The sequence below is a fragment of the Ailuropoda melanoleuca genome, chromosome 2, assembly GCF_002007445.2.
Source record: "Ailuropoda melanoleuca isolate Jingjing chromosome 2, ASM200744v2, whole genome shotgun sequence".
NCBI lineage: Eukaryota > Metazoa > Chordata > Mammalia > Carnivora > Ursidae > Ailuropoda > Ailuropoda melanoleuca.
The window spans coordinates 140,330,008-140,356,107 of record NC_048219.1 but is presented as its reverse complement, the minus strand read 5'-3'; the positions used below and the strand labels follow the sequence as shown (position 1 = coordinate 140,356,107).

At 37.7% G+C, this 26,100-nt stretch overlaps 1 protein-coding gene across 1 annotated transcript in view; it reads left to right on the top strand.

Annotated features, from left to right (window-relative positions):
• Positions 1–26,100, top strand: part of SLC25A12 (solute carrier family 25 member 12) — a 95,113-nt gene that overhangs the window by 53,390 nt on the left and 15,623 nt on the right. Inside the window, exons 6-13 of the mRNA XM_034654736.1 lie at positions 758–904; positions 3,058–3,196; positions 3,849–3,942; positions 5,473–5,557; positions 12,813–12,894; positions 14,156–14,314; positions 17,428–17,480; positions 17,729–17,809. Coding sequence (XP_034510627.1) covers positions 758–904; positions 3,058–3,196; positions 3,849–3,942; positions 5,473–5,557; positions 12,813–12,894; positions 14,156–14,314; positions 17,428–17,480; positions 17,729–17,809 — 840 coding nt within the window. The remainder of the gene's footprint in view (positions 1–757; positions 905–3,057; positions 3,197–3,848; positions 3,943–5,472; positions 5,558–12,812; positions 12,895–14,155; positions 14,315–17,427; positions 17,481–17,728; positions 17,810–26,100) is intronic.

Genomic DNA, 26,100 nt, shown 5'->3' with positions numbered 1-26,100 from the left:
TGTTATGGGTCCTCAGGGCAGAAATGCTCCAGTTTTGACTTTTCTATAGTGTTTCGAGTATTACTGGCACATTTTATTGTTCTTGTTGGCATCATTTATGACAAAAATTGGCTGCCCACTAGTTCAAAAGTTCAGCGAACTTCTGGATTATTTTACAGTTTATGAGTAACTGCTGCCCAAAGACAGAGTGATAGCTGAACACTAGTTATCGGTTTGTTCTTCATAACTTTCATGTTAGAATTACTAAGTACTGCCCTTACCAGTCAGTAGAGTTTCTCACAAAGTTCATTTTTTAAAAATTGTTTGAAAAATAGTCTCTAATTCATTGGGAGGGACAAAGAGACATTACGATTGCAGTATTTAAATTGAAATACCGAAAATGAATCTAAATTTTTAATTCAGAAATTACCCTTGGGTAAGAATGCCTTCAAGTAGGACAAAATACATTTTAAAAGTCGAAGTAAAGCACAGAAGTTTTCAGTGCTGGAAACTTTTCAGGTAAATGAAGGATCTTTTCCTCCTCCCTTTTCTTTATTGCCATGCTGTGCATTGTTTTTCTGAGGAATAGTGTGTAGTACGTTTTCAGGAAAACGTGTTCCTTTTAAAAGAAATCAAAAGTTTTATTGTAAATTCAGAGCTGTACAGTGTTGATTTCTGTATAAGTGAATGTAGGGGAAGAATGTCCTTCTTTTTCAAAACATGCAATTTGGATGTGCTTTGACCAATCTGATGTCCTATTTCTAACTTTTCTCTCTAGGAGCTACAGTTGGAACATGCAAGACAAGCCTTTGCGCTGAAAGACAAAAGCAAAAGTGGCATGATTTCTGGTCTGGATTTCAGTGACATCATGGTTACCATTCGGTCTCACATGCTTACTCCCTTTGTGGAGGAGAATTTAGTTTCAGTAAGTAGAAAGCAAGTACTTCATTTTCTATTTCCTTAAAAATTTGAACCACTGGGTCCTGGCTTGCTTCCTTGGACCCACTGGACTCTTAACTATTCTAACTTTTTGTTTGGTCGTAGAAGGTAAACAGGTATGTGTAAGGGAGGTGGGGGTGATGGTGAACAGTCTTTCTCCAGATCATAGCTTTTTCAGAGCCACCATCTTGCTCTCATATGTTTCCAAATTGTGTATTTCCATTTATAGAGTCCAGCTAAAGAAAACACTCTGTAGACAAGAGTGTGTAATTACTTTTTCCAGTGGCAGTACCTCTCTCAGACACTACTGCTTTCACCTTGGCTCATTCCATCCCACCAGGCTCCCAAAGCCTTGCTATAAAGATGGCTCCTTCCTTTGTTGCCTGCAGCGTGCTGTTTGCTAGAGGAATCATCACTGGCCTCTACACTGTTTTAATAACCATGGCCGTGGCAGAAGGTATGGAGGAAATATGTGGGCATCAGCCTCTGCAGCTCCCTCCTCTCTCTGCCCCTTCACCTGTGCATTCAGTCTGCATGGACCAGACGGTTTTTTGTTTTTTTCTTTTTTTGTTCTGTCAAACTGCTAATCTCTACAAAGTAATCATCTGGACCAATAGCAAACTGATGTCATTCACTTCCTCACAAAGAGTGGTGAAACTTTTCTCACTTACCAGTTTTCTTGTTCATGCATTGTACTTATGTATAAGTTTTTGATTGCTGCTTGTTTTAAATGGAGGGAAGCCAATGAGTGCTTTTGTTGTTTCAGCTGAAGATCATTATCCCTGATTTAGACCAGGGTAGAAAGATCAACTTCTGTTCTTTTTCTTCAGTGAATTTGAATATGGAGCATGTCACCTTGTCCTACACATTTCACCTCCTTGACACCCATCTCCCACTCCCTGAACCCTTACCTCATACCCCAGCCAAAATATGAGAGAAGGAAGGAAAGAAAGGGAGAGAGGGAGGAAAGTTGTGGGGAGGAGGGGGAGATATCCTGAGGGAAGGACTCACTCAGTGCCTTGGAATGAAGGGACCCATTTAATCTTTCCAATTGGGTTACATAGACCTATTATAGCTTCAGCTTACCAAATGGCATTTCAATTCCTGAAGGAATGTATTAAATAATTTGAGTTCTGCTTTTGGGTCACTGGCATCCAAATTCAGTCTAATACACATATCATCTATATTTGGGTTAAGGTATGTGTGTGAGGGGTGGGTGCATTTGCCTATCATTACCTACACTGTTCTTAGTAGACCTTTATGATTAAGGTCATGCTGGTATTTCCATAAGTATTTCCTTGAGTTTTTAATAGAGAATGTTTTTAATCATATGGGTTCCTCTGACTCCTGGCTTAGAAATTAGGCTTTTACAAACTATGAAAAGTATTGTCTTTTGAGTTTATGTCCAACTGGTGGGCAGAGGGAGAACTTAGCTCCTCACCCTGCAGAAGTAATGAAGGCCACATTGCCCCCCATTGCTCCACAGGCACGAGTCTCTTCTGCACCGTTCCACCAAAGATGTAATTTCTGGTGAATTAATCCTCCCTAGATTGTCCCTACATTTTTTGGAGTTTTTGGTGGTTGTACCTTTCATGATGTAGATTCAGAGCCCAGCACAGACTGTTAAATATCTTAATTATAACAGTGGCCTTTAAAAAAAAAAAAAAAGATTAGGAGAGTTGATATAGTGAAATAGTCTTAAAATGTAAAGTTAGCGCTGGGTTTTGTGTATGTGTATGGAATAAAAGCAAGTTTAAAAAATACTCCTTATGTTGTAATTGTGTTTGAATTACGCCGGACTAGCAAGAGTTCCATAGTTGAGGATCTTGAAAATCCTGTTTAAATAAACATTGTTTTTGATCTGTGGTAATTGTGTTTGTTGTGTCTGACCTTATAGGTAGATGAACTGTGAAGTCCAACTTCCAGATGTTGCTTTCTTCCTTAAAACCTAAATTACATAGACTTCCCTGAGGGCGTGAAATGCACTGTTTCAGTAGGATACTCTGTACTTATGGACTGGTTGTTAATCACTTTAATAATGAGGACTCCTTTGGATCTTCTTTGGGAAAAGTGTAGTGTCCTTATATGTTTTTTTTGTTTTCACTTGTTTTTCAAACTTTTTGTATTGTCATTTCCTAGGCAGCTGGAGGAAGTATCTCACATCAGGTTAGCTTCTCGTACTTCAATGCATTTAACTCCTTACTGAATAACATGGAGCTTGTTCGTAAGATATACAGCACTCTAGCTGGCACAAGGAAAGATGTTGAAGTCACAAAGGGTAAGATTTAAAAAATATGTATTGATTGGAATCTGAATTTTTGCTTTTCTTTATCTAGGGCATGAGGTTGATCTGTTTACCACTCTGAAGCCAGATCTAGAAAGTATGTTGCTATGTGTATATGCTTTATTTGGGCCCTAGTGGTCTCCAAAAATCCAGGTGGAATTAATGGGCTGCTGGGGTCAGAATGGAAAAAAGTGGCTTTGACAGTTCTGAAAATAACCTTTGTGCAGGCTGTCAAACTGGTCAGGGGCAGTGTAGCGGCAGCTTGTTTGTTCTAGGAAAGAGTTGCCACAGGAAGATGGGCAAGCCCATTCTTTTTGCTACATTGTAGTAGGGTGTTTTAGGTGATTGGAGAAGAGCCAATTCTTTTATCTTGTAACCCTGGAGACCAAAGCAAATAAACAAGAGAGAGGATTCTAAAGAGATTGCTTTATCTTTGAAATTAATTGATCTGTTTTTGCTGTTCATGATGTTAACATTTTATCTTTTGCCAGCTTTCAGAATTTCATAGTTGAACTTAGGTATTTAAATTCAGTTTTAGATTTTTAAAATAATACTAAGATGCCTTTTGCTTTCAGATTATAGTTGGTTAGAGTAGAAGCATATTAAGAATCTTTTAAGATTTTAAAATACTTTCTTTTTCTTCTAGAGGAATTTGCCCAGAGTGCCATACGCTATGGACAGGTCACTCCACTAGAAATTGATATCCTCTACCAACTTGCAGACTTATATAATGCTACAGGGTAACTATTCCAATACTTCTTTATGATACTTATTATAGGATGGTTCCTTTAACATGTAAAGCAGGGGTATGCTTTTAGTTCATTTTAACAGCAGTTAATTCAGTCTTCATATTCCAAGAAGAGAGATAGGCAATATGAGAAACAGGGAAGGAGGGAGAGACAGAGGAAGACAGGCCTTTAGGTCGGAAAGATGGCTGGAGAGAAAGGGCGAGAGGAAAGTGAAAAGGAAGGGCAGGGGGAAGGGAGGGAAGAGATGGAGAGAGGAAGATAAAAGAGCAAGGTTAGCTTAAGGGGCCTGAGAGAGGGAAATTGGGCAAGGAAGAAAAATGAGAGTGGGAGGAAGTGAGAGGTAAGAGAGGGATGGGAAAAATTGATTTCATCTGGACTTGATTAAACGTAAGAGACTTGTGAAAATTTGGCTAAGTTTATCAAATAAACTGAAGGACATGTTCAGGAGTCTTATAATCTTTTTGGTTTATTGTAAATGGTCATTTTACTGAACAGTATATATCATTTTGTGAAGTATGCCTGTGACATGACCATCACGGACAAGCTCAGATGTTTTATGCCTCCATTTTATAGACTAAAAAAACCAAAGCACATTGTGAGTTTTTAATTTGCAAAGTTCTTTTGCAAATCCCCAAAGAAAAACCTTCATCTCTGGCAGGATTTGTGGGATAGGGGACTTATGCTCTATTAAGTAATAAGGTCTTTTTAGATGCTTTTAATAGTTATTTAAGTGTAGGAATATCTGAAAAATGGGTTTTAACCCTGGAGCTGAGGACTAATAGAAGCTGAGTCTACCTGGGTGATTTATTGCCTTCACGCTACATAACGAATTGTTGGGCTGGAGATGATAATAAACATCTCAGCCCGTCTTTGGTGATTGACATGAAATATCAGTCCATGTCTCATCCATCTAGAATTCACATTTTTAGCAAAGGTTCTGAGCGTCCTTCATGATAATAAACGATTTCAAAAAAGTGCTTTTCAAAACTGGATCTGAAGTGACCTACCTCGTTCATGGAACGTACTTATTTTTAAGTAAATTTTTTGAAAACAGTAGTGCATGGTTCTAAACTTGGAGCTTAAAAGAGTAAAAGCGTAAAAAGTCTCTCTTCTACCTTTGTGCCTTTCACTAAAGGCCACTAATATTTATCAGTTTTGTGTTTATCCTTCTCAAGGTACTTTGTACCTATGCATTAAATATGTATGCTAAAGGAATACGTTTAGTTTGTATGAACTGTGAATGTCTATACTTCGCTTCTGGTAATATTAGCTCTTTTATTATCTATCGTTGGAGTCTTATTAAATCGTGTACTTCACATTATTTTTCTGGGGTCTTTTGCTTTTTGTGGTGGGAACCTGGGCCTGGAGATTTTTTTCCCACTAAAAAATGATATGGGTAAATAGAGAGATACTACTTTTAAAGCATAGCTCTTTGCTCCTTTTTTTCTGAAGAAATATGATCTTGGTATGAGGAGTTTGTTGGTGTCTAACAATTTTCCTTTCCCATGTTTTTGCCTGAAGGCGCTTGACTTTGGCAGATATTGAGAGAATAGCCCCGTTGGCTGAGGGGGCCTTACCTTACAACCTGGCAGAACTTCAGAGACAGGTAGGAGGAGTCTCATAGATAGAATTACCTTCAAAAATGCTAAAATCATAGGTACACAACAGCCTAGAGCCTGTGAACGCTATGAAAATGAAAAACTACTTTCCAGGAAAAGACTCTACTTAGCTCAAAGATTACCTTTATAGAACTGTTACCCCCACCCTCGTGGAGTATTTTTATGGGGAACAAAATTTATGGGTTTTTTTTTCTTTTAGCTATTAAGGTAAGGAAAATAAGAGTGCAAACATACATGGGCTTGACTTCCTTCTCCCTAGAACAAGCAGTCTTTTCATTTGTATATAGTGACATTTAGATATTAGTATTAAGTTCACTTTGAATCATTGGGCTTTTAAAATATAAAACACTCTTCTAATGAAGTAAATCTTTCATGAGATTGTGCTTTATAGATTACAATAATAACACAAGAAAACTATGTAATGAATGAACCAGAAAGAAAGCCTTAACTATTATTACATTTTTGACAAAATATTAGCATTTTTTTCTTGAAGGATGATTTAAACAATGGCTCTGAGTCCCATAAAGTTAATACAGTCCCATTTCTGATTTCAAAAATACTATCTTAGTGGGAAAATAAACCCCGTGATACTACATGGAAGAGTAGAATGGAACAGTATTATTATTATTTTTTAGGTCTTGTTTTAAATTGAAACCCTTATCTTCTGTAGTACTTAGAGGCAACCTCAGTTGTAGTGATGGTCGCATGGCTCTGTGTGTGGGGTGAGGGTTAGGAGGGCTACTCCCTGTCCTCCTGCTATTTCCCTGCTCTAATAGATGAGGCCGGTGTCCCACATGATTACTTAGGAGACTGTGGTGCCCTAGGAGTCATTGAAAGGGTGTGGGAAGACAGGGAAGAAGACCAGAACCAAGGAGAGAGAGAAAAAAACTAAATGGGCGCGCCATAGAAAGAGCCCAAGTTTGCTTTTTCTTCATTGCTGCCACATGGGTGTAGAGCCATTATGTGCTTGTGAAAGATAGGCATGTAAGTGGGAAATTTTGGTAGGAAATTTTTCTTCTCCTTAAGCTCCATGGAATGATGATTCTGCCTCTGAAGTTAATTAGAATTTCTAGTTCTACTTTACATAATAAACAAGAACTTTTTAGTTAGAGAAGTAGATTGAAAGTGGAAAATATTACTTTTATATCTACATTTTATGTTAATACTTTCTTTGCTCGGAATGGAATAAAGCTTACTGCAGATTAAAATATACCTGTAACCCGTAACAGTTCAGCTTCTTTAGTAGCAAAAAATTCTTATCTGCTGCCATCAAAGTTTCTTTCCACTGAATGTTCTCAGATCCTTTAAAAAATAGGTGGATTTATTCCAGTTCATTGATTTATAAAATTTAATTAATTTATTAAATAATTGAGACATTGAAATATTTGAAGAGATTAGTGAATTTAATTTTGCATTTGTACATTTAAAAAAATTTGCTCTTGAAGCTTAAAAAAATTGCATTTCAAAAGGAGTTATTTTTCAGTGTTAATATGTCTATTAATACAGCTTACAATATTACTGATAATATTTCCTGTGCCATACTTTTAATCGCTGTGACATATTTATTTTATAACCAGAAGTTTGTACCTCTTAATCCCCTTTATCTATTTTGCCTATTCCCCACCCGCCTTCCCTCTGGCAACCATTATTTACAACAGCCAAGATATGGAAGAAACCCAAGTGTCCATCAGTAGATGAATGGATAAGAAAGATGTGGTACTTATACACACCTGTGCGCGTGTGTTTACGCCTGCACACACACATACACACACACGCACTCACACACCGACCCACAGAGGAATGTAATTCAGCCATAAAAAAGAATGAGACCTTGCCATTTGTGACACCATGGATGGACCTAGAGGGTATTATGCTAAATGAACTAATTCAGAGAAAGACAAATAGCGTTTCATTTCACTTACATGTGGTATCTAAAAAACAAAACAAAAAACCCACAGACACTTAGATCTTGTTTTATAAGGCCAAGAATATTGAATTCAAATCCAGGTGTGATTTATAGGCAAAGAATTTTGTTTTATTTTCCCTAGACTTCCCATTCCAATCATACATTTCAGTAGGTATTAAAATCTAGGCTTTTTCTTCCCCCCTTGTATGCTCAGTATAAAAATCTTCAGCTTTTCCTTCCTTTTCTTCTCTCCGCGAATAGTGTGCTATTTTGAAGGGGCAGTTCTTTTCACTGGGTTGGCACACAGTCTGAAGCAGCGTGTGTTGGGCGGCTAGTTTGACTTGCTCACTGGCACAATCTTGCCCTATCTAATGCTCATTTATAGAACGAGACACGTTCAACAAAAAAAACATAAGAACTTTCTACTATCAAATGAGGTCTCAAGTCTTTTCTTATCATACACATATGCTTAGGGAGCAGGTTAAAAATCAGTTAAGATTCTCAACTCTTATTTTGCTTTGAAAAACACTTAATTAATCTTGTTAAATATCACCTTCATGATCATAATCATAACCTTAAGAGGAAGAGTGCCTTTTCCTTTGGTCCATTTGCTCACGGTAGGCGATCTTCTTAGTGCTGAGTATTTTCTTTTAGCCTAAATGCTAAAAATTCAGTACACAGTCATTAACAGGAATGACAGCTACAGTAGCATTTCTACTTATGAATATTCATGAAGTGAAATCCATAGCATTAATTAAATTAATTTACATACCTGAATACAAGTGAACCGTAAGTTACAGTGCTAGCTAAGCTTAAAAAAACCTTCTTACTAACCATATATTGTACTTAAAAAAAAATGCTATTTAATAAGGGCGGAGGCTAAAAGGCATTTAGGCATTTGGGTATTTATAGAGATGTTTTTAGCTAAGAATTAAAGCACACTATAATCCTTCAGTTTTCATAGGCTTTTGTAGGGCTTATAAACATTCTTTAAAGGAAGAGAGGGTAAAGAAAATATATGTGGTTGAACACAGGAGAGACTTTTCATATGAATAAGAATTAGTGGTTACTTGATTATTATTTGGGATCACAGCCCTTTTAGTCTATGAGTTTTAGTTCAACATATTCTTTTGAAAGGAGACATGGTTAAAAATAATAATCTATGAGAGTGAGGCTTATTTTCACTCAGTTTTGTGATTGAGAAACTCCATTTTGGAAAAAAGCTTTATGTGCATGTTTTTAAGTTAAAAATATATTTGCTATCCAAGAAACAGACTCTGAACTGTAGGGAACACACTGATAGTTACCAGAGAGGAGGTGAGTGGGGGGATGGGTGAAATAGGTGACAGGGATTAAGGGGAGTGCACTTGTGATGAGCACTGGGTGTTGAATGGAAGTGTTGAATCACTATATTGTACACCTGAAACTAATATTACACTGTGTTCACTAACTGGAATTTAAATAAAAACTAAAAAAAACCCCCATATTTGCTCTGTGTTCAAAAGGTAGCATTATAGCCACATTGATTCTAAAAGATTTTTAAATCTAAGCTAAAATGCCATTACTTGAATTTCTTGAATAACATCATATGTGATGTTAAAAACATCATCTTTGCTGGGGCGCCTGGGTGGTTCAGTCGTTAAGCGTCTGCCTTCGGCTCAGGGCGTGATCCCGGCGTTCTGGGATCGAACCCCACATCAGGCTTCTCTGCTGAGAGCCTGCTTCTTCCTCTCCCACTCCCCCTGCTTGTGTTCCCTCTCTCGCTGGCTGGCTGTCTCTCTGTCAAATAAATAAATAAAATCTTTAAAACAAAACAACAAAAACATCATCTTTGCCGAGAAGATATCCATTGTGTTTTCAACTATGTTACCTTTGAAACAGAGTATCAGAATTAACTGGTTAGCTTCACTTTATTCAATCAATGTTTAAAAAACAAACTGAAGCATATATGTAGTCAATATAATACATTGAAGTGGTACCAAAAAGATTTTTGGATTAATAAATGAAAACAAAAATTTTAAAGAACCATTTTATTCCATCTCATTCTTTAATAATTTCTACTTTTGTCTATGTTTAAAATGCATACTATATGTAATTTAATAAAGCATATTACTTAGATTTATATAGATATTATTAGTACAATGGAACTATGTATATGATTTATAAATGAAATCATATATTGGGGTTAGATGCTTAAAATCTTCCTGGCAGGAGTGTTCAATTCCAAAGAGTTATTGGAGCTGTTGACTTAAAGAATGATGGAGAGTCATATTCTTTTTTTTTTCTTTTAAAGATTTTATTTATTTATTTGACAGAGAGAGACAGCCAGCGAGAGAGGGAACACAAGCAGGGGGAGGGGGAGAGGGGGAGAGGAAGAAGCAGGCTCCCAGCGGAAGAGCCTGACATGGGGCTCGATCCCAGAACTCCGGGATCACGCCCTGAGCTGAAGGCAGACGCTTAATGACTGAGCCACCCAGGCGCCCTGAGAGTCATATTCTTGGGTGGGCAGGAAGCTGGGCCATTACTCTGCTTATTCCCTATCTCACGATGAGACCTGTAGCAAGTCTTCTGTCTTGTCCATAGTATGGCCATCTTACCTTTGTATGCACAGGGGATTGACTGACAAATTAGTGCAGCGTGGTCTCACTGTGGATAGGAATTGCTGAAGGCATCGTCCTGATGGTTTCACCACTGTGTTTATTTACAGAAGATTGAAAAACACTGGGCGTGTAAGGGCTGCATTAGGGCACAGGTCTTGAGTACTTGGTAAAGTACTTTCACCCTTTGGGAGATAGTAAATCTCCACACAGTCTAAAATTAGTGTTATTATTATAGTGATAAAAGGAACAAAAAGTAATATCCTTTTGGGTGGGCCGTTTTTTTGCTATTCTATGAATGAATCAAAATTAGGCTTATACTCAAGGTTTTGTTAAAATATCCTACTCTTTCCCTTATTAGATTTCAAATAAAAATATCAGATTCCAATTATTAATTGCTCACTTTTTTTTATAAGGTGTAAATGAAACATAATGGATGGCTGTATAGTTACTTGAGCTAACGTGATAGAAAAAAATTATTTCCTATAAGATCATGATAACTACTCTGTAGTTTTCCACCTTTTTTATGATGGTTTCTTCCACATACTAAATTCAGTTTTGTACGTAATAGATGCACACTTTCACCTAATTGGATTATAATAAATTTAGCGTATTATGATAGTTGAGATTTATAAAATATGTACTGATATTATTTGAAATAATGGTGTGCCAATTTTTTTTTTTTGCCAAGGGTTTTCCAAGGGTTTCATTTTGACTTTTCATCAACCATTATTAATTTATTTCCCTTTTTATTATAGAATTTATTGAACTACAATACTGGGAAGCATAATGAGCTTTTAAAAGATCTCTGCCAACGGAGATCACAATCAGACATTAAATATTTAGGTATCAGATGCTTTGGTTAAAAACTGAAAACACGCTTATTGTGGTATAGAATTTACAAAACAAGAAATAGATAAAACTTTTTTATAGGTCACTTCTCAAATTATTTGTAAATATCTGGGTTTGCCATATTTAGCTTGGCTAATTGAGCTTTGAAGAGATTGTACAGATGAAAGCAAGTCAGAGTAGACTAGCTTTTTTCTTTCTTTTAGATTTTAGGCATGGATTCCCTCTCCATTAAATTATTCTAATGAGTGTATCTGAGCTTTTTATTATGCTGGTTTTTAAAAGCTTATTCCAGGTTAATATGTTTCAAGTTTCCTTTATGATAAATCAAATATTTTATTCTTTCATCTCAGACTGTTTATAGAGCATAACTGCTGTCTTCATGAAGAAAATATTAAATAACAAGACTGGCAGACAAGTATAGACCAGTTATTTTAGATCCTTTATGCTGTGGGATACCTATGAAGTAACATTCCGAGTCACAATAGGGTTTTTTTCCTTTGCATTATTATCATCATAGATTCTATGGTGGAACTATAAATGTGGCAAGGATAGTGGTTTTCAACCTAACTGCATAGCAGAATGATTTGAAGCCTTTAAAAAATAGATATGCTCCAGGCCTCAGGAATTTATTTTTTTAAAGACCCCCAGCTGTTTTCTTTGCATAGGTATAGCTGGAGAATACATAGGTGTAGGAGAAGAAATCCCCAGTAACATAGGTCAGAAATACTGTAGTTAAGTAGTGATAACCTCAGTGGTGAGCTGCAAAGCCAAAAATAAGGGGCCAAGGCTCTGAACGCTTGAAATAGTAGTTATTAAAGATTTTCACTTTAGCCCCAAAGAGAAGCACTTGACTTTGCTTTACAAATATAATTCCAACAATCCTAGTTATGTGGTTTCTCCAGCCCTAATAAATGAGAGGCGGCAAAACCAAACTAGAAGACTGTTGGTAAAAGAAGTAATGTCTGGGAGGCATGGGAAGATAGAACAACCAGCTGCATTAGATCTTGATGCAGTAACTGATGAACTAGGAATACGACGACTTTCAGTCATTAGAGAAGGTAGATAATGATCAATATTCCCTGATTTAGGAATCAAGATAGTGTTGGGTTTTTTTTTAAGATTTTATTTATTTTAGAGAGAGAGTGCGTGTGAGTGAGCAAGCGAGGTGGGGAGGGCCAGAGATACAGGAAGAGAGAGAATCTTAAGCAGACTCCCGGCTGAGTGTGGAGCCCGACAGGGGGGCTCGATCTTATGACCCTGAGATCATGACCTGGGCTGAAATTAAGACTGTGATGCTTAACTGACTGAGCCACCCCTGCGTCCCTCAAGGTAGTTCTTGTACATTTCAGAAATATATTAACATTTTAGGGGCGCCTGGGTGGCTCAGCTGTTAAGCGTCTGCCTTCGGCTCAGGTCATGATCCCAGCGTCCTGGGATCGAGTCCCGCATCAGGCTCTCTGTTCGGCGGGAAGCCTGCTTCTCCCTGTCACACTCCCCCTGCTTGTGTTCCCTCTCGCGGTTTCTGTCAAATAAATAAATAAAATCTTTAAAAAAAAAAAAGGAAATACATTAAAATTTTTGGTTGGTTAAAGTAAAGAAGGGGGAGGGGATTTTATACCCGAAATGTTTATTTACCTGAAAGAGTCACTTCTCTGGAATGATAGTGTATTCCCCACTAGTAGCAGACAAATCCGGTATTAATAGGCTTGTAAAAAAAAAAAAAGGGGGGGAGGAAAAAAACAACGGCGTCTTTTTGGCTGGATGTAATTTTTAAATGCTAATTGAGGTATTCATTTTAAAATCTTAAAATAGCTGAATTGTAGCTTTTTTAAAAAAAATTTGCCTTATACTTTTCCAAAATTTTTTTACGTGTTCTCCTCCCCACAGCAATCTCACGGTTTGGGCAGGCCTGTCTGGCTCCAGATTGCTGAGTCTGCTTATAGATTCACTCTGGGCTCAGTTGCTGGAGGTGAGTGACACGGCTATGTGCTGTTCCCAGCTTGTGTTCCTGCAATATTATCTCCTAGACCGAAACAGATCAGCAGAGGTGCAGTTTGTTGTTCCTGTGGGACATGACGGCAGGGCTTTCTGAAGTGTTCCTGATTTCCACCTGTGATCAGAGGACTTGCTGCAGCACAGCTTGTCTTCAGGACAAAAGCTCTGTAAAAAAGTGAAAGTCTGGATGTGTGCTGCACTCACCTTAATTATCCTGCGGAGAACCAGGATGAAGAAATGGAAATGATACTGTGTTAATGGTGTTGGGGGTGCGGGCAGGCAGGAAATCAAGATTTGGGGTCGAAATCCCAGGACCTTATGAAATAAAACAACCTCCTAAAGTGATTTACTTTGGCTTTTCTACTTATATTTTTTTCCTCTCCCTTTTTACTGCTTGAAGAATACCTGGACTTGTAGTTACTATTTGCTAAAAGGAACCTCCTGTCCTGGCTCCTGGGCAAAATTTGAGAGACTTTTTTGGCTTGAATCTCTCTACAGAAAATGTGTAGGAATCTGAAGTTGCTTTGTGGAGAAGAACCTCGGAGGTGTGATTAAAATGTTTATGATTTTTCAAAACAAGCCTGAACTGATGAAACTTTTTTTTTTTCGTTTCAGTTTTAGAAGTTGCAGAACATGTTTTGGTTTTCAACAGTTGAAAGATATAGCACTCTAATTCATTTTATACATTTTTTCAAATCTGAAAAATTCTAAAGCCTGGCTTTTTTTTTTTTTTTTTTAAAGACCAAATTCTGTACAAAGGGATAAGGTCGTGTTGTGAGATTGGTTCTGATATTATGCTCGTAACTAAGATTAATTTACCAAAATGTTTTAGTGAACCAAGTTTTAAAATTACAGATACCTGTGTGAACATACATGGTTATTTTAAGGGGTAAGTGGTATTATATTTAGGCACTGAGTGGAAAATATAAAGAAATATGTTATATATAATAGTTTCATGTTGTTACAAAAAATCAAGCCTTGATGATTTAACGTTGGTGATGACTTGAAAATCCACTGCAGTTGTTCTCGGAAGCAGATGATGTGGACCCCAGCTGCTAGCCTGCCATCCTTCAGCGGCGTGCAGTGTATGGGAGAAGGAAAAAACACACAGTCTCTTTTTGTGAGAGTAGAGACTGCGTTTTGTTTTCTAGTCCTTGGAGATGAGATTTGTTGTTGTTAAAGATCCTCCATTTAATTGTGCTCTCTTCTAAGCCTAAAAACTGTTTTATTCACAGCCGTGGGAGCCACCGCGGTATACCCGATAGATCTGGTGAAGACCCGCATGCAAAACCAGCGTGGCACTGGCTCTGTGGTGGGCGAGCTCATGTACAAAAACAGCTTTGACTGTTTTAAGAAAGTCTTGCGTTATGAGGGCTTCTTTGGACTCTACCGGGGTGAGTAAGCCTATCTCAGCTGCTGAAGTTAGTGACTTGATCTCCCAGCAGCAGATTTTTAGCTCAATCATTATGAAAATCAGTGTGTAGCCTGTCCAGTCAGACTAGAGCTGTTTCTCTCTCTTTATTTTCTTGTTGCTTGTTTCCCTTTTTACACTCTTCCTGGTAACTAGCATTATTAGTCTGCAGACAAGGCCTTCCTTTCTTCTTCCTGCTATTTATGTTTCATGGAATCCAAATCCTGCATTTTGTCCCGACATGGATCTGTGGTCACCGTGCTCTTAGAAACTCAGGCACGTGTCTGCAGGTTGAATAAAGGATGACAGCTAAGAAGTAGAGAGCTGCTTTTCTCAAAGAGTTAGAGAGAGATGCCTTTTTTTTCTGAAATTGAAGCCAGGCTGTTACCTGAAGGTGAGTTTACCCCCTGTGCCCTTGTTTACGTTGAAAGAGATACCAGATGTGTTTGTCTCTTCCGAGGAGACCATTCATAAGTGTTTTTTCCAGTGAGTCATCTGAAGTTAAAAAAAAAAAAAAAGAGTCAAAGAAAACCTTTGGCTCCAGGTCTCATTCTCTTTCCTTTCCTCCCCTTAGCTCAGAGGCGCTGAGTAAAAGCAGAGAGATTTTCTTTTGCAGGGAATGTCAAGTCAAGGCTGAGCGCAGTGCTGTCAGCATCGAGGCAACAACCCCTTGTAGAATTCTCTTCACCCCCGTGGGCTTTGTAGGAACTTGTTCTCTTTGGAGAGGGAATGACTTTCATGGGCATGTTTTCACATAAGAATTTAGGGTTTCCTTTGGGAGGGAGATTAATTTTTTAATCCCTTTGGGCGCCACTTGGAATTCTTTGAAAATATTCTCTACATGCTCAAGTCCAGAGCGTTGATGAAATTTACTGTACTTATTTGTTTGCACACACGGTCTCATTAATCCCTAGCTCACTCTGAGCTCTGTTGAACTGTTTGGCTTAGAACCTCTTCCTTGGAAAGAAAGATTGGACCAGCACAAAGCTTCTGCTCACGGATAGGAAAAAACACCTCTGGTTAGCATTATTTGCAGATATTCGAGTGAAAAATGTGTCTCTGATTATTTACATTTAAAGGAGAGGGTCATGAGGATGTTCATTTCTGGCATTAGATACAGAATGAGAGCGGTCAAATCAAACTAGGCTCAAATACCCTGCTCCTAAGAACGCATGTTGTTGATTTTACTCAAATATTCAGAGCTCTAGCCTCTCTAAATTCTAGCTGTATGACATGTACTTACTCCATGGGAAAAGGTGTGTATTGTCCAGAATACAGATCTGTGCATGGGAATGCTTATTTTAAGCTGTATTAAACCCTGCATATCTAGATTTTATTTAACGAGAAATTTAAGAAGGGTTGAGTGGTGCTAAGGTTTTTATTATTTTTTTTCCTTTGTCATCTCCAGTCTTCTTTGTTGAATAATAACCTTTCTTCCCCCTTGGTATACTTTTAAAGAGAATGTTCCTATTAGAAGTAACCTGGATATATACTGCACAGTTTAGCCGTCTCAGTGGATGGATGATTACAGAAAGTTTTATTTCGGAGAGATGGCATGTTAATTAAATGGGTCCAATATGGCAAGTCTGGGGGTGGGGAGAGGTGGAGGGATTGTTAGCTTTATTCAGGATGTGAGCTGATAAAATCAGTTAAGTGAGAGACTCTTGTATTAGGGAGAAGATTGTAGGAGTCCTGTATGTGAACACTGTGATTATTGAGATTGTCATATATTGCTTAGAACTGGTCCATTATTCTGTCAGGTGATTGACAAAATTGTTGACAGATTAGCTTAAATTTCTTTGCAGGCAATAGTGATAAAATGACATAAATCAGTACTTTATTAAAATTCCATGAGCCTTATTGAGGCAAGTTGTAAAACAAATACACACGCTGACATGGTTGTATGGAAGTCAGATTAAAAGTAACAGGACCTCATAATCATGAAGGTTAGAAAGTTAAGACTGCCATCTGCTGATTTATTCTTTTAAATCAGTCTGCTACCCATTAAAGGTGTGTGCAGATTTGTGTTTGTCATTGATAATTCAGTTTGACTGACAGTAGCCTGTATGTATGATTACTTGCTGGCTCTCAATTCATAGAAAATCACTCAGCAGTATCCTCAAAGTAGGCTTAAGATCAGCAGTGAGTGTGCAAACACATACATAACTCCCCCATGGCTGGGTGATTTAAAGGGTATAGAATGTTTATTGTTAGCATCTTTTAAAAATGTATGCAAAAAATGTACGCCAGCAATTTGGATAATCTGTGTGCTTTAGGAAGCAGAGCCTTATGAATATCTACAGATGTGGAATTGTTTATATACTTTTTCTTTTCCAGTTTGCAGCCAGCCTGGGAAATTTAACTTTCTAAGAATAATGATTTCCTTTGTTTTAAGAAGCATCTTTTGAAATATCTTAAGTTTGACATATATTAGTAAATAAGAATGCAGGAGGCATATGTTTTTGCTTGTAGAAGACACCCATTAAATGATATTTAAAACTGCATTTTTCTTTGCAGTTTTGGCTTCCTTTAAAATAAATGAGTACTGAATTCTGGTTTTCTCTAAAGAGAAAATTATGGGAGTTGGTGTTCTGTAATAACCAAACCACCGTATGCTATTACATAGGTAATAGCATCATTTGTGGCAAAATCTGGGTCCACTCAACAGCATGCTTTGCAGAGTTTTTCCGAACACACAACATTGGCTTCTCTAAAGTGTTTGTGTATGTTTATATGTTGTTGGTTGTAAAGGGTGGGGATTTGGTTACATTTTTATTGTCAGTGTTCGGGAGTAGAGAAGATCATGGGCTCCATTCCTTCCTCAGGTACTTTTTGGGAGATGTCAGATAACTAGACTTTAAAGGAAGCATGCTTAAGAAAAGGGTCTGTAGTCTCAAGAAAGCATAGCATTATATTTGACATCAATAATTATTACATACATGTACAGAGTTTTTAGGATAATTCATTTTTCCATATTTTAGTGAAAACCCCTAAATGTTTGATAAGTAAATTATATGGGGGAAACCACTACTTGTTGGGTTTGTATATTCATGTCTAGTACATTCATATTGCTAATGCTTCTCTCTGTTTACCTAGGTCTGATACCACAACTCATAGGGGTTGCTCCAGAAAAGGCCATTAAACTGACTGTAAGTTTCTTTCTCATTGAATTTATATGTCATTTGTTTAGATTATCATTAAGCTAAAAATTAATGCTGATGCTGCTGAGACTGGCACACTATCAAGACATTTGTAAAACTTTCAGCTTATATGTAGACATTTGATAATTCTTAATTTTATCATGAGACAGGTATTTTGATGACTTGGAAAACCAGTAACATACCAGTAAAGGAAACGGTTAAGAATTCCGGTTAACTGATGTCGTCTTTCTGATTAGGTTAATGACTTTGTCCGGGACAAATTTACCAGAAGAGATGGCTCCATTCCACTTTTAGCAGAAATCCTTGCCGGAGGTTGTGTAAGTATTAATACTGGACATTTCTCCTGGCAAGTGTGTTCCTTTAACCTTTTTGCACATTAGATATAATATCTGAGTGACATTCCTTCTGAACTCAAGGGATTCTAAGATTTTCTCAGTGATCATAAGGAATGATTTTTAATTTCATTGCATGATCTGTTTTGAGTGAAAAAAAGAGTTAGTATTTTTATCAGCTCTGACTCTTAAAATCTCCTGACATTACCTTCCACACTTTTTAAAGTTCTGATCCAGATTCTTAAATATCACAGAAAATAGAGTAGTGGGTGGAGTTCCCATACATTTATATTGCCTGGAACTTTAAAATAAGTGAGATGACTGATTAATTGGGCTCTTATATTTTAGGTGTAGGACTGAGTAAACCATTGTGGAATAATTATAATTTTCCTTCTTAGGGAACAGAGGTTATAGCAAACAACCATAATTATGTTAAAGCTATTACAATTCTGAATGCAGAGATTCAGATTATATTCACTTAGAGCACAAAGGTTTCTGTCTTTAAAGTGTGAGCATGACATTGGATTTAGACCAATTCTCAAGTTTAAGTTTGTAGCTCAACTAATTTTATTTGTGGTGTTCATTTCAAATTTGTTAATACACGATTTGTTTAAAGCTTATTTAGTACATTTTGTCCCTGAAACCCTTAATAACTTCCAGTTGAATTGGCTGACAGTCTTGGCTAAACCCTCCTCAGTTGCTTGTGGAACTTGAGGTGATGAGGTCAATGACCTTTGCAGCTTTTAATTCTGTGAAGATGCCCCAGGGGTCAGAGAGAGCGGCTGCTCTGGATTCTTTTTGATGAGATTTGTCAGCCTGGTACGTACCTGGATCTTCACCTTTGTGTAACCAAAGTTCCTATTGAAAAGGTGTTTGGGGGTGTGTGTGTGTGTGTGTGTGTGTGTGTGTGTGCATGTGCATTTGTGTGTATGCTTACACACATGCCCATCTAAGTGCATTCTTAGGAAGCAAACTCACCTCTTTGACTGACTTTCTTTTTTCATGAAGGACAAATAATGAACATAGAATAAGACCTTTGTTTAAGCAGATCGCAAAAAAAGTAGTTTCTCTTTTCTTTATCCCAATTAGATGCTGTAATTATTTCTCTTCAAATGAGAGAATGTTTACAAATTGTAGATATTCTTTTTCTCAATGGTTTTAGGTTTAGTTTGGTTAAGAAGTTTCCAGACTCAGTTTTCCCACTGCTCATGCATATATTTACTAGAAATCTCCTAAGTCATGCTCTTTCTGTTCCGCGTAGCTAATTATTTCTGTTTCCTTTGTAATACCCAGAGGTTTTTGCCCATGAAACTGACCTGTTCCCATGTCTGACATGTGACCTAAGTGGTTAAACTGTAATCAGATCTTTGGTTCCTTTGTTTTTCCTACTATGGACCCTGTTTCTAGGTTTGAACTTTGGGAATTTCTGTTGAAGTCTGGGGTGCCTTGAGGGTTGTGCTGACACTCTAAATCTCTTCTTTAATCATGAATCATTTCTGAGAACTTTGATGGATTGTCTAGTTGGAAATTGACAGCATGAAAAATAGACAGGTTAGGCTCTAGGCAGAATGATGAGGTTGTCTGCAGTTCTTCACCTCAAACATTTTCTGCTTCCCTCTTTTTTTCTAAATCTCTTCATTCAGGGAGGAAAGAAAATGTGTAATTATTGAGTTTGTACTGATGAATTCAATCACACTACAGTGTAAATGATGGTTAAAGCATAATCTTCCACTTCTCCCCATGTCTGTGTATTTCAGCAGAGAATAAAGCCTTAAAATGAATGAGTCTCTTGTTTAAAGAGTATCAGGCATTGCGGAATATAGGATGCTCTCTTTACTGAATGAAACCTGGTAAGCAGCCACCAAATAGACACAGGGAAGAGTGGCTGCCTGTGAGCCTGATCATGAAAGCCCCCACCATCCTGGGTACTGGTGGTGATATGTTGTGCAGGGTCGCTGTGGGTGTTTGACTAAGTGCTGTCTGTATCACCCGCTGAGAACAGTGCTGCTGTTTTCTCAAAAATCACTCAGTTTTAAAGATGTACCTCGTGTTAACCTATTGCAAAATGTGTTAACCTAATGCCGATTAATTCAAGAGAAATGGTTCAAACTGAATAGACAGTATTGGCTTTATAGGTTTTTCCCCAGCAGAGGGATCATCTAAGGCCCAGGCTTTGAGTTCCCTATATATGGGAGAGAAATTCTGCTATAAAATTGACTGCTGTCCTGTAGGAAAAATGGTGTTTATTGATCTAGATAATGAATTGACCAAGAAATAAAAATATCCAGTCCTCAGACCTTATTTTTTTGGTTGTTTGTTTTGTTTTACGATGTATTTTTAGGAGTATGTGATATTTGATATATGCAGAAAAGTACACACTATAAATCTAGTACACACTATAATGAGCATCTGTAAACTTATCACTCAATTAAAACATTACTGTCATTGACACTGGTGTTTGCTTCTAATGTAGCTCTAATTTGCCAAGATTGTTAATGAGCAGTAGGGACTTTGCCTAGCCAAACATTTTATTTTTTTATTCATTTGAGAGAGAGAGAGAGGAAGAGAGAGAGCACGAGTGGGAGGGGCAGAGGGAGAGAGAATCCCAAGCAGACTCTGCACTGTGCACGGAGCACAGTTTGGGACTTGATCCCACGACCATGAGATCATAACCTGAGCCAAAACCAAGAGTCAGATACCCAACTAACTACACCACCCAGGCAACCTCCCCCACAACGTTTTTGTTTTTTTTTTTTTAAAGATTTTTTATTTATTTATGTGACAGACATCCAGCGAGAGAGGGAACACAAGCAGGGGGAGTAGGAGAGGAAAAAGCAGGCTCCCAGCAGAGGAGCCCGATGTGGAACTTGATCCCGGAATGCCAGGATCACGACCTGAAGCCAAAGGCAGCCGCCTAATGACTGCGATACCCAGGTGCCCCCCCCCCCACAACGTTTTATAGGCATTATCTATCTCATTATTATTCCCAACTAGAGTTGAAGAAAATAAACCTAAATGAGATCCAGACTTAGTAGGTGGTAAAGTTAAGATTCAAACCACTTTTGTTTTAAATCCGTATTTATTCATATTTGGTATATTTCCATTCATTCATTCTTCCATTTATTAATTCTCATTCAAAAAGCTGTCAAGGCTGAGAAGGATTTACTCTCTTTATTCCTGTGAAGGGAACCAGACTTAGGTTATGTTTACATCTCATAGAAAAAGGGTAGTTCCTGATCATTCTCACCAGATAAAACTTAATCTTAAGTCTAATCATATTCTGTGGTAATTTCAAAGCAGAATTCCTTATTGTGATTTGCTTCATTTCTCCATATCACCAAAGAAAATACATGCTTATGATTATAAGTCATCGTGATAGCTACCGTTCTTGAGCATCCTGCCCTGGACTGCACTGTACAGGCATCATCTCATTATTCCCAGCCAGTGTTGAAGAAATTAAAAGCTCAATGAAATCCAGCACTTAGTAAATGGAAAAATTGAGATTCAAGCCCCATCTGTCTCCAAATCCATATTCCTCAATATTTGGTATATGTTTCTGTTCATTTATTCTCTCATTTATTTATTCTCTCACTCATTGAATGCCTGCTATGTTTCAGGAATATTTTAAAAAACAACAGCGTTACTGAGCTATACCCTTTAGCTGTTGCCCATCAGTCTTTCCTCTCTCCCCCTACCAAGCCTTTTTTTTTTTTTTAAAGATTTTATTTTTTATTTATTTATTTGACAGAGATAGAGACAGCCGGCGAGAGAGGGAACACAAGCAGGGGGAGTGGGAGAGGAAGAAGCAGGCTCATAGCGGAGGAGCCTGATGTGGGGCTCAATCCCACAACGCCGGGATCACGCCCTGAGCCAAAGGCAGACGCTTAACCGCTGTGCCACCCAGGCGCCCCTCCCCCTACCAAGCCTTAGGCACCCACTAATAAACTTTCCATCTCTATAGATTCACCAGTTCTGGACATTTCACATAAATGGAATAAAAAATGTGTGGCCTTTTGTGTCTGGCCCTTTTCACTCAGCATTATGTTTTCAGGGTTTATCCACATTGCACTATGTGTCAGTACTTCATGCCTTTTTATTGGTGAGTAATATTCCATCATCTAGGTGTATCACATTTGGTTTATGCATTAGTTGTTGAACATTTGGGTTGTTTCCACTTTTTGGCTATTATGAATAGTGCTGCTGTGAACATTAATGTTAAACGTTTTGTGTGGACATATGTTTTCACTTCTCTTGGGTGTATACCTAGGAGTGGAATTGGTGGGTCATAGAGTAACTCTAATTTGTATTTTGAGGAACTGCCAGATTGTTTTCCAGAGTGGCTACACCATTTTACATTCCTACCAGCAGTGTATAAGTGTTCAGATTTCTCCACATTCTTGTTATTGATTATAGCTATCCTAGTGGATATGAAGTGTTATCTTGTTGTAATCTAATAACTGACATGTTGAGCATCTTTTCAAGAATGTATTGGCATTTGTATATCTCCTTTGGAGAAATGTCTATTCAGAATTTTTGCCTGTTTTTAAGTTGGGTTGTCTTTTATTATTAAGTTATAAGAGTTCTATATATTTAGAGTCCTTTATCAGACATACGATTTCCAGCATTTTTCACTGTGTGTCCTTTGAAGAATTTTCTCTCCCTCTCCCTAAGATTTCAGTCTTAAGTTTATTGAGATTTGTTTTGTGGCCTAACGTGGTCTATCCTGGTGCTTTTTGGTGGAATGTTCTGTATGTGTTTATTAAGTCCATCTGGTCTAATGTATCTTTTAAGGCTGATTTTTCCATATTGATTTTCTATCTAGATGATCTATCCATTGATGTAAGTGGGGTATTAAAGTCCCCTACTATTACTGTATCACTGTCAATTTTTCCCTGTAGGTCTGTTAAGATTTCCTTTATATGTTTAGGTGCTCCTATGTTGAGTGCATAAGTATTTACAATGTTATATAGTCTTGCTAGAATGACTCTTTTATTATTATGTAATGCCTATTTTTTTTTACAACAGGTAAAGCAATTTTTATTTATTATTTTTTAAATATAAATTCAGTTAATTAACATATAATGTATTATGGTTTCAGAGTTACAGGTCTTTGATTCATTAGTCTTACATAATACTCAGCGATCATTATATCACTTGCCCTCCTCCATGTCCATCACCCAGTTAGCCCAGCCCTCCCCCTCCCCCTCCAGCAACCTTCAGTTTGTTTCCTATGATTAAGAGTCTCTTATGGTTTGTCTCCATCTTGTTTTATTTTTTCCTCTCTTCCCCTAAAATCCTCTGTTTTGTCTCTTAAATTCCACATATGAGTGAGATCATATGATAATTGTCTTTCTTTGATTGATTTATTTCGCTTAGGATAATACCCTCTAGTTCTTTCCACATCTCTGCAAATGGCAAGATTTTATTTTTTGGATGGTTGAGTAATATTCCATTGTATATATATACCACATCTTCTTTATCCATTCATCTGTTGATGGACATCTGGGCTCTTTCTATTGTTTAGCTATTGTGGACATTGCTGCTATAAATGTTGGGGTACAGGTGTCCCTTCAGATCACTACATTTGTATCTTTGGGGTAGATACCCAGTAGTGCAATTGCTGGGCCATAGGGTAGCTCTATTTTTTTTTAAATTTTATTTATTTATTCGACAGAGATAGAGACAGCCAGCGAGAGAGGGAACACAAGCAGGGGGAGTGGGAGAGGAAGAAGCAGGCTCACAGCAGAGGAGCCTGATGTGGGGCTCGATCCCAGAACGCCGGGATCACGCCCTGAGCCGAAGGCAGACGCTTAACCGCTGTGCCACCCAGGCGCCCCAGGATAGCTCTATTTTCAACTTTTTGAGGAACCTCCATACTATTTTCCATAGTGGCTGTAGCAGCTTGTATTCCCACCAGCAGTGTAAGAGGGTTCTCCTTTCTTTGCATCCTCTCCAACATCTTTCATTTCCTGATTTGTTAATTTTATTCATTCTGACCGGTGTGAGGTGGTATCTCATTGTGGTGTTGATTTGTATTGAGCAATTTTTCTTGTATCTGTTGGACATTTGTATGTCTTCTTTGCAGAAATGTCTGTTCATGTCTTCTGCCCATTTCTTGGTTGGGTTGTTCTTTGGTTGTTGAGTTTGATATGTTCTTTGTAGATTTTGCATACTAGCCCTTTATCTGATATGTCATTTCCAAGTATCTTCTCCCATTCTGTTTACTGTCTTTTGGTTTTTGTCAACTGCTTCCTTTACTGTGCAGAAGCTTTTTATCTTGCTGAAGTCCCAATAGTTCATTTTTGCCTTTGTTTTCCTTGCCTTTGGAGACATGTCTAGCAAGAAGTTGCTGCGGCCAAGGCAAAGAGATTGCTGCCTGTGTTCTCCTCAAGGATGTTGATGGATTCTTCTCTCATATTTAGGTCTTTCATCCATTTTGTGTCTGTTTTTGTGTTATGGTGTTAGGAAATGGTCTATTTTCATTCTTCTGCGTGTGGTGTCCAATTTTCCCAACACCATTTGTTGAAGAGACTGTCTTTTTTCCATTGGATATTCTTTCCTGCTTTGTCGAAGATTAGCTGACCGTAGAGTTGAGGGCCCATTTCTGGGTTCTCTGTTCTGATCCATTGATCGATGTGTCTGTTTTTGTGCCAGTACCATACTGTCTTGATGATTACAGCTTTGTAATAGAGCTTGAAGTCCAGAATTGTGATGCCACCAGTTTTGGTATTCTTTTTCAACATTCCTTTGGCTATTCAGGGTCTTTTCTGGTTCCATACAAATTTTAGGATTATTTGTTCCCCCTCTGTGAAAAAAGTTGATGGTATTTTGATAGGGATTGCAGTGAATGTGTAGATTGCTCTACACATTCTACACATAGACATTTTAACAATATTTGTTCTCCCAATCTATGAGCATGGAATGTTTTTCCATTTCTTTGTCCTCAGCTTCTTTCATGAGTGTTCTCTAGTTTTCTGAGTACAGATCCTTTGCCTCTTTGGCTAGGTTTATTCCTAGGTGTCTTAGGGTTTTCGATGCAATTGTAAATGGGATTGACTCCTTAATTTCTCTTTCTTCTGTCTCATTGTTAGTGTATACAAATGCAACTGATTTCTGTACATTGATTTTATGTCCTGCCACTTTGCTGATTGCTGTATGAGTTCTGGTAATTTTGGGGTTGAGTCTTTTGGGTTTTCCACAGAGAGTATCATGTCCTCTGCAAAGAGTGAGTTTGACTACTTCTTTGCCAATTCAGATGCTTTTTATTTCTTTTTGTTGTCTGATTGCTGAGGCTAGGACTTCTACTACTATGTTGAACAGCAGTGGTGATAGTGGACATCCCTGCTGTATTTCTTACCTTAGCGGAAAAACTCTCATTTTTCCCCATTGAGAATGATATTTGCTGTGGGCTTTTCATAGATGGCTTTATGATATTGAGGTATGTTCCCTCTATCTCTACACTGTGAAGCTTTTTAATCAAGAAAGAGTGCTGTACTTTGTCAAATGCTTTTTCTGCATCTATTGAGAGGATCATATGGTTCTTACCCTTTCTTTTATTACTGTAGTGTATCACATTGATTGATTTGCAGATGTTGAACTACCCTTGCAGCCCAGGAATAAATCCCACTAGGTCGTGGTGAATAATCCTTTTAATGTACTGTTGGATCCTATTGGTTAGTATCTTGGTGAGAATTTTTGCATTCATGTTCATCAGGGATATTTGTGTGTAATTCTCCTTTTTGGTGGGGTCTCTGTCTGGTTTTGGGGTCAAGGTAATGCTGGCCTCATAGAAGGAGTTTGGAAGTTTTCTTTCCATTTCTATTTTTTTGAAGCAGTTTCAGAAGTATAGGTAATAATTCTGCTCTAAATGTTTGGTAGAATTCCCCTGGGAAGCCATCCAGCCCTGGGCTCTTGTTTTGTTGGGAGATTTTTGATTACTGCTTCAATTTCCTTGCTGGTTATGGGTCTGTTCAGGTTTTCTATTTCTTCCTGTTTCAGTTTTGGTAGTTTATAGTCTCTAGGACTGCATCCATTTCTTCTAGATTGCCTAATTTGTTGGCATATAGTTGCTCATAACATGTTCTTATAATTGTATTTCTTCGGTGTTGGTTGTGATCTCCTCTTTCATTCATGATTTTATTTGGGTCCTTTTGTTTTCTTTTTGATAAGTCAGAGGTTTATCAATCTTAGTAATTTTTTCAAAGAACCAGCTCCTAATTACATTCATCTGTTCTGTTCTTTTGGTTTCTATTTCCTTGATTTCTGTTCTAATCTTT